A 10,115-nucleotide genomic window follows, 5' to 3' on the forward strand; every position below is an offset into this window, starting at 1 on the left:
GTTGTCGAGGAATTTTTAAGTACCGAACTACTAATTATTAACATTAAAATTGTAAAAGTACAAAATGTATCTTTTTTAATTAATCCTCATTAATTAATATTTGCATTTTTATATTCTAAAATAAAATTAGAAGATACTCTTCATAGATGGAATCCAGCATAAGTCGAAGAGCAATTTCCTGAAATGAAATGTAATTTTTATGAACTAGATTTTAAATAAGTGTGAATTGGATCGGATTATCATAATAAATAGCAATGGCTCTACATCTAGATCTCAGAGATGAAATATTTATAGAGCTAATGGATAAGGGATAAGGAAAAATTAACAACGGTTGATGATAAAACGAGCGACGTTACATAGTTAATATTATTGATATATTGGCATGTCTGACAAATTAACTATTATTATTACCCGGTTAATGGTGGATTATTACGTCAGTAACGACGAATAATTATTATTATCTTGTCGACTGTGCCAAAAAAGCTAACGACTTGGAAAACAATGTCAAAGATTAAACAAATTTGTTTAAAAATAATTTAAACGGGTAGATACTGTTATCATCTAAAACGATGCGGCGAGAAGACCCGCGACCGATATGATGTTGTGCGCGCGACGGACGATTACGGAAATCCGTGTACCACCACGGTTCAATGGTCGCGCGTGGAAAAAAAAAACAAAACAAAATAATATCCGACGGCGAAAACATTAAATAAATGAACGCGGACGTCTTCAAAATTAAACTGTACGAGACCCGAACGACGGCAGCGGTGGTGACTGTTGCGAGCGCCAAGGGCTTAAATTTCCAACGCCGCGGGACGGACCCACTCGCAGATCTCGGCCCACAAGCCGCGCACACACTTTTCCGGTGAGTAGCCATCACATCACCGCCTGTCGTCCGTACGTGCATATCGTCGCGGTGCTCTTGCGCGGCTCCCGTCCGGTTCCGCTGTCGACGATGACGTCCGTGTCGTTTCGTTTGCTCGATGACAAACGGCGTCCGGCCTCTCGCGGCGACCGTGTCGGCGGCGGCATTGGTTTTCAAAATGGCGGTGTCGCATTCGGCCGACGTGCATTTTACGAACACCACCGTTCCGTGCCAAGGGTCCCGTAAAATGTGCGTTTGTTCGCCACACGCTAGGCCTTTGGGGACCCACCGTCGCTGCCGGATCCGGCAACATCATCGGGCGGTCCCCGCGAATTTCCGGCACATCTGGCGGGCGCAATTTTATCATTGTCGATTTTCGATATTTTTCCCATTCTTGCCGATTATTTCTCCCGTCCTCCGTGCGACGACAATGCTCATACATTCATAACAAAATAATAGTATCTGCGACCCGATTCGCAACAGGGGTCGACGACGGCATCTCTAGTATAATGACGAAACGAATTTCTTTCCAAAAACCTTTGACATTGACATCGTTGTTGTTGCTCGTTATCGTAGTGACGCGAGACCTATATTGTAATTTATATCGGATGGTTATCGTTGTTTTTAGCGGTATCTCCGTACGTATCGTGTTTATTTGGATAGTTTCTATGTTTTATTGTGCATTTCGTTTTTCTTTCCGCGAGTTTTTAGATAATCACGTTGACGATGTTTCGTCGATAATGATGATGGATGTAGGTGTTCTTTTTTTATGATTGTTTTTGCTGTCGAAAACCGTTTGTACGCGGCACACTTCATTAACGTCGTATAGGTACTGTGATGATACAATATTTTTTGCCACCAGTTTCTCTGTTCTACTTGAACCCATTGGTTCTCTTCTTTTTTCTTTTATATAACACTGCAGTTATATTTACTGATAATCAGGAGTAGAAATGATTGTAAACACTACGAATTTGTGAACAGTAAATGCCAGATATAATATTTTTAAATTAAGCGATTAATTATTTTAATTTATTATTCTATCAATCCCTATACATTTATAGAATTTCAAAAAAATGGATGAGATATGTATCATTAATTGAAAGCAGAAATAATGTTTTTACATTTGATAATTTGAAATAGAGGTATTGCATTTATTTGTATTTCATGTTTCGATTATTTTAATGTATCAATGATACTTTTTTTTTCAACCTCCATAAAACTTACGTTCATTATGAATATGTATTTATGGTTTTTTTTATTAGATTTTGGAATAATGGCAGGTGCTAAACGTTAATAGGTGGAATAAACTATGGTTTTTTTCTATTGTATATAATTGATAATATTTATATTAAAGTTGCATTATTTATTCTAGTCTTATTTAGAATACATTTACAACTTCAATGATTTTATATTTTATAAGAAAAATAAATTCTAGACTAGAATTTCTAGTGAACCTATGAGTATGATAATATCATAAAATTGATTTATTGATTTATATTTATATATATACATTAGTATAATATTTTATATAACATTTGTAATATTAGTCCTTAAATGTATACAGATGTTAACATACATTCATATGTTGGATCATTCGGCATACTTACATTAGTTTAAAATAATTGTATTAATTATTGTGTATCTTGTTATTTATTTCAGATATTTCTAAATATACAAATTATAAATATTTGTTAACATGGCATCGGCCCTAGAAGAAAGAGAAGAACAAAGTTCAAAATGTTTTATATGCAATGTCAAAGTTACTACTCGTTCCTCATACAATATTTATTGTACATTTATGCCTCAAAGAGAAGTATTATTATTGGATGTCATGTCAAAAATACTGAAGAAAATTTTTAACCCTTCCCAGATGAGAAGCTCAGTATTGTGCCGAAGGCAAGTATTATGATCTTTTTGTCATATTGTAGAATTGTATACCTATTCTATCTAATTACTTGCTGTGTAAAGTTGATATTGAAGATCTTGTTTAATTATTTTGATTAGTATAGATGTATAGGCAGTGGCGTATTTTCAATTTTTTCTGCGGGGGTCCACAGTTTATACATAATTAATTTAAACTATATATTATATTGTAATAATTACGTTCTTGTGCAGCTTTTGGAGGAAGTTGAACTAAATATATAATGTAATAATCGTATAGTTTTATGTAATATTATATATATATATATATGTACCTATATATTGTATTTAACATTATATATTGTAAAGTATTGTTATAAAATAAATTCCAGTTGTCTCGATTTTTTGGCCAATTCCTCTATTCATCAACAGTAATTTCAACTTCCCTGTGAATGTTTAACATAGCCAATTTTGCAAATATGTAAGAATTTTAGTTTATTTTTTGAGAGGTTCTGGGGAAGGTCCAGTACCCCTGGACCTTCTCCCGTAAATACGCCACTGTGTATAGGTGTTTAAGAAGTCTCATAACATCTCTAATACTCCAGTATTAATACATAAATTATAAAATTTTCTGAAAAGAGTTTTTGATTAAACCACTTTTTTGTACATTGAATTATTTAAAAAATGATTTAATTTATTTAACATAATTAATATTAAATTATTTAAATCAAATGAAAAAAATTTTCACTTAAAAATGTATTTTTTTTTTAAATTAATATACCAAAATATACTTTGAGTTATTGGTTTAAATAAAGCAATTAAAATATGTTCACATTTTGTATTGATTATTGATTTGTTTAATGAACCAACTTAATTGGACATAGTTATGATAACAAAACATTATTTATATTACTGTAAAAAATATCAAGTGATATATATACATTTATGAAACAAATGCTTGATTGACGAATATTCTGTTCTAAAATATTTTGAATTAATGTAAAATGAAAGTAATAGCTGATTATATTATGAAATTATAACATTAAAATTTATAATATATTTACTATGTATTCAATTGTAATTATTGAAAACATTTTAATTAGCTTAACCTATAATCTGTAAATACTACATGAATTTGAGTGAAATAAATAATCATTTACTGAAACTGTTTTAGATGTTTTACTCTTTTTGATGAGTTAGAACAAATATCTACACGCTTCAAGAAGCTTCAGACTGACATTATTAAACGTTTTACATCTACTTGTATTGAATATAAAGATGATACATTTATAAATGTAGTTAACACTTTATCGCCATCAAAAATGATTGAACTCCCATTTAATGATCAAAAAAATGAAAAATCCATAAAAAATGAAGATGAAAGTGAGGAAAAGTCAACTAATGCACTTAATGAGGTAAATCTATAAGATAAACATTGAAGATTATGGAATTTATTATTTGGCTTTTAAAGCCCTTTTTCTTTTTCTAAACATAATTCTTACATACAATTATAACTAATTTTTGATAATAAAAACTTATTATTTGTGTTATCATACATCCTCTCTTTTATCCAAAAATAAATACATTTTTATTTTGAATATGTATTTGAATATTTATTTTAAATATTTAATTTTATTATGTTTCTAGATAGTTGAAACTCTCATTAATAATATTCAAACTGAGGAAACTATGATAAATGATAAAGAATTTCAAGAACCAGCTTCTGACTGTTCAATAGAAAAAAAAGTTAGTGTTAACGAAGAAGTTATAGAAACTGTTAAAGATATTACTGTGGATGACCCATCACCTGCTATCACTGAACAACCAATGAGTGAAACTAGTATGGATATATTATATAATTTGCAAAATTAAATAATAATTATTTTAATTTAAAATAATTATGTTTTAGAATTAAGGAAGCGCAGTGTTAGTGTTAATTACAAATGTGATCAGTGCAGTGAATCTTTTCGACGTGCTTCAGATTTAAAAAATCATTATTCTATAATTCATCAAACTTTAAAGCGTTTCTCTTGTTCATCTTGTGATAGAAGCTATTCAACTAAACAATCTTTAAACAATCATTTGTCTAAAGAACATAGACCTTTGAATAAACAGATGGATGTCCAAGTTGAACCATCTTGTTCAATTAAAAGTTAGTGAATCGTAAATATTATTTTTACATTGTATTTGAATGTTAAAATCTATACAATTTAGTATAATTAGCATGTGTTATAATAATTAGTTGCAGTGTCATAGGGACTTAGATGAACAAGCTATCCACTGGTAACACTCTAACTAAATGTTATTATAGTTTTAAAAATATTGTGTTTTATATTCACTTGTTGAAAGAACACACTGCTAGTCATTTTGTCAGGTATATAATGAAATAATTTATTTAAAAATAATAACAATGTTAAAATTAAAAAAAAAAAATTACATTAAGAGATTTTTTGATGATTTAAATAATATATCTTTTCCACTCGATCAATTACAAATTGAGTATGATTATATATGTAACTAGAAATAAAGAGAATTTACTTTTCCTACCTCTTAAATTTGTTTTTTTAGCATTTTCTAAGACTTATTATATTTATGTTAGCAAAATTATTTTTTTTTTCTAAAGTATATTAATAGTATTGAATGATAATATAAATTTATATAATCTATGATCATTATGATTATGAGTTAAAAGCAATTCTCACTCCTTAATAATATCCTAAATCAGTCAGTACCATGATAACAAATAAATTATCTTGTCATAGTGTCACACTTTTTTTTTAACCATATCTATATTAGTGTAGTGTAGTTTAACTATTAATTTAGTCCTGGACTAGGTGGAATTATTACACAAATATTTTTGAAGAAATTAAAATAAAATTTTGAATCCTTTTGTTGCCATTATTATTTATTCACTAACCAAAAGGACTAATTTTTAAGAAAAATGTTTAGTTAACTTAAACAATTTATAGAGTAAATACTATATTGTTTTTAATTGTAATTTTTAGTTGAAAATGATATCTCTGAAAATGGTACAGACTCAAACCTTGAAATCAATGCTGATTATATGAATGATTCTTCTGAACGTGTAGTGATTGATGTCAAACCAGATTTTTCTATAGACAATAATTTGTATTTGGAAGAAGTTGTACAAGAAGCTAATGAAGATGATGATTTTGAATGGAAAGAAGAAGATAAATTTAACTATCAAGATGAAAATATTATTGAAGATAGTTCGAGTGCAGTTGATGAAACAGTAACGCCTTCATCTGGATCAGAAAGATCTGGCAAAAGACAAATGAAAAAAGGACGAAAAAAAAGAGGTAGTTCACGTTCCGGGGAACGTGCTTGTTTACCTGCAATACATGGTTGTACATTATGCGATAAAAAATGGAGGACAGTTACAGAATTAAAGTCTCACTTTCTATCACACAGTACTATTCGACCTTATGTTTGCGAGGTAATTTAATCTGTACTTAATCGATCAATTTTTTTTTTTTTTTAATCATATTCTTTGCAGATTTGTGGCCAAGCATATAAAATGAAAAAAGCTTTAGATGTCCATATTGGAATGCACAATGGTATACATCCTTTTACTTGTGAGTACTGTAATAAGTCTTTTACACAAAAAGTCGGTCTCCAAAAACACATTCCAATTCATACTGGATATACACGATTTCAATGTGATTTGTGTGGTAAGAGATTTATTCATCAAAAAAGTTTCCATATACATACAATGACTCATACTGGTGAAAAACATGTCAAATGTCCTGAATGTGGTTTGGCTGTTTTGTCCCAATCTCATCTTAAGCGACATTTACGAGTTCATACTGGAGAGCGTCCATATGCATGTCCAATATGTGGTAAACGTTTTGCAGAAAAATATAATATGAATGCTCATGTACATATACATGACAATAATTCAGGAGGTGGACCTAGGAGAAATAGAAATCACATGTTAGTATATAGAGAATATAATGTAAAGAATTTTTAATAATTTAAAATTATTTTACTTAATTTTTTTTCACTAGATGTCAGCTATGTGGTATGAGTTATGACCGTAAACATAAACTTGAATATCATTTAGCTTCAACGCATAATAAAATTGATAGTAAACTTCCTCAAGAACAAGAAACTGTACAACAACCAAAAAATGAATACTTTCAAGAGGTAAGATAATTTTTTATTTTCCTTTATTTAACAATATTTTTGTATAACAAATGATGTCACTGTCTATTTTGTACACATTATAACTAAATTTTTCATTTTATAGTTTTGTGGTTCATATATCTTATGAGTATTTCAATATATTTAATTAATTGTCTTTAAAAAAAATATGATAAAATATATAATAATTACTTAATAATTTAAGTTGTATATTATGAGAAATGTTTTTAAATTGATAAACAGAAACAAAAATTCATACTCGTACATTATTCAGAATTTATGAATACCCAATATGTATTATAACAAATGCAATTTATTTTTCAGAACTCTCAAAGACACCAAATAATCACTGTGGATAATACTGCAATTGAACACAATGGTAGTACAGCAATGATAACTGTCAGTGGAGTTAAACTTCCAATAACCTTAGATGGTGGTCCAATTATGGTCACTACATTACCACAGCAATCTCAATCTACCAATCTTGTACCACTGAGTATACCAACTGGTTCCATTCTTGCATACACACCAACGAGCTCAAATGAAAATGATCAACCAATTGTCGATGGCACACAAAATTCTTTTATATCACAGACTCCTGTTTCAATACAATTATCTTAAAATCATTATTGTAAAACCTACTGTTTATAAAACAGTATACAGCAAAAAATTGCATAACAAATTTTTTCTACTTTTTTTATGATCAATTGATAATTTATAAATGTAGGTATACTTGTGTTATTATTAACTCTATTAATGTAATGTAAATGAATAAAAAACATCTTATATCCATGTAGAACTTTATCATCTTAAAAATCTTTGGAATAATTTATAATAATGGAGGATTAATCTCAAAAATTAAATTTAGCTAATAATCAAAGAAAAGATTTTTATTTTGATATTTAAAATAATATAATTACGAATTACTAGTTATAAAAAAAATATCAAATTTCATTTATTGAGCTGTTACAAAAATATGAAGAAATAATCATAAATGTAAGTATATTTAGAAGTTTTAGGTAAATTATTCACACATTCAACTTTGAAGTTATTTTGTGATTTTAATAATTTAACTTTTTACCTATTGTTAGTACTTTCTTCATAGTTTATCTTGTTTTTCACCTTGTTATTAATTTTCTTTCTTAGCTAACTGAAAATTATTTGTTTTAAAAATAATTTTTATTTGATTTATATTTTCATGAAATAAATTATGTAAAATTACATTAAAATATTAAAATGATAATAATCTTATCAGAACATTTATTTTTGAAACCCTATTTAAAAATATGAATCAAAAAAAAAATTATTCCATGAATCTTATAACTTTTATCAATAGACATTAATATAATTATTTATGAATAATGCTATATTGTTACAACTTTAAGTCTTAACATATCTATTTTATAGTATATCAGTTATATTAGTTAAAACTTTGGTATTTTAAATTTAAACGTGGCCATTTATAATTAATGTTATATTAATTATTATTGTAAACAAAATTGTTTGACTGATTTTATTTAGACTTAAAGATAAATTATATTTTTTTTTTATGTATTCTATTGCATTTTTTACTTGTGTGGTACTTACAATGATCTATTTTGTGATGGTAAATTATTGGTAAAATTATATTGTATAGTGAAAACATGACATTTTTGTTATGAGTAAAAAGGTGACTAGTGAACTGTTGCCATTGAAAGTAAAACTTCTAAGTGTGTTACTGGGTATTTATGAGTGTTGAATAAGTGCCATGGGCTATTTGAAAAATTGTACATAAAATTATTGTTTCTAAGTTTTTTTTAATAATTATGTTTTGTATATATATTTTTTTTTAATTTATGTAATAACTGAAATTTATTTTGTCACATTATTATTTTTTATGAATCAATTATTTTATAATTATATATTTTACTAGAGTATTAGGATTATTATTATCCATTTTATGCAATTTTCGAAAGTATGAATTTTTTTTATTGAATTATATTATTTGATACCAACTTGTAGTATTTAGTTTACATACTCAGTATTGTTTATTATATATTCCTTAGTTTCTAAAAATTAGTTATGTAACATTATGTTATTAATAATCAATTTAAAGTATCTTTACGATATTAACTTGTATTCATTTTGAGTGATATTTTTACTAATTTAATTCAACATTACCAACATAGTATATTGGTTACTAATATAAATGTGCAACATCATAAATTACTCATTAAGGCATAGATTAATAAATAAGATATCTATTCTTGTTTAACTTAAAATGAATATAATTTTTTTTTTTTTGTTCATATATTGAATACATAAAATATATATTAGATACTATGAATATTTTAAATTTATAAAATAACCTTGAATTTAAGAATTCATTATTGAAAATATAAGAATCATAGTTAATTTTTTTACTATTATTTTATTTGTAGTTGTAATTAATTAACTGTTGCACCTTAAAAAGTTCAGTTAACAAATTAGAACATTGGCAGTTTTACTGCTGGGGTGGAAATGTGAACATTTACATTTACATTTAAATTAACATTTAAAAGTATTCTTCCTTGGTTTCCTAGTATCACTTATGAGTATTGATTTTATATTTTGTAATTAGTTTAATTGACGTTCTGATATTATCAAAAACAAATTTTTGCATTGAATATTCAAGTCAAACTTTACAATTATATATTATTTTCTCATAAATTTAATATAATCATAGTTATGGATGTATTTATTACTCATCTGAATAATTTTTCTTGTATGATTGTATAACTATAATACATATTATTTCAATTACATATATTATTTTTTATTTTGAATTGTAATTTTCTTAAGAGTAGCCTATTTTAATTTGCCCCGGAGTGGCTACATAGCTTAACTTGGCACTGCTTTTATTTAGCAAAATCCTAAAAATGATGGGTGTATGTTGCTTATACCATATCGCCACATGCGTTTGTTAACTAACTTAAATTTTGTCTAATTATCTACTTCATATGCTATGAACTGCATTTTTAATTCACAAAATTTGAATTAATATGCTTATAATTAAGTAACATTTAAATTTTACTTTCGATTATAACATTAAATCCTCGATTAATAATACATAAAAGAATATTTTCTTGGTAGGTACCTATATATATATTGACAGTAACAAAATACGGAAATCAAGTTATGAGAATAGTTGCAACAATCATTAGAGGAATAATGAAGCACCTACATATTATTATTGTTTACATAATTT

The 10,115-nt window shown here is 27.0% G+C and overlaps 1 protein-coding gene across 3 annotated transcripts; it reads left to right on the forward strand.

The window, feature by feature from the left end:
• The first annotated feature begins 366 nt into the window (after positions 1-366).
• LOC112680041 (zinc finger protein 226-like) lies at positions 367-7,748 on the forward strand. Of its 3 annotated transcripts, none has more exons than XM_025550025.1 (9): positions 367-1,694; positions 2,525-2,761; positions 3,900-4,140; positions 4,373-4,565; positions 4,635-4,877; positions 5,731-6,182; positions 6,243-6,679; positions 6,754-6,892; positions 7,214-7,748. In XM_025550025.1, exons 2-9 carry the CDS (start codon positions 2,562-2,564, stop codon positions 7,508-7,510), a joined length of 2,202 nt encoding a protein of 733 aa, XP_025405810.1. In that variant the 5' UTR covers positions 367-1,694; positions 2,525-2,561; the 3' UTR covers positions 7,511-7,748. The 3 variants fall into 3 exon arrangements, with proteins under 3 accessions (XP_025405810.1, XP_025405811.1, XP_025405809.1); XM_025550026.1 differs by having other exon boundaries at positions 367-1,503; XM_025550024.1 differs by having other exon boundaries at positions 367-865.
• The last annotated feature ends 2,367 nt before the right edge of the window (positions 7,749-10,115 follow it).

Source organism: Sipha flava, unplaced genomic scaffold (genome assembly GCF_003268045.1).
Source record: "Sipha flava isolate LNK unplaced genomic scaffold, YSA_version1 172_pilon_pilon, whole genome shotgun sequence".
Lineage (NCBI taxonomy): Eukaryota > Metazoa > Arthropoda > Insecta > Hemiptera > Aphididae > Sipha > Sipha flava.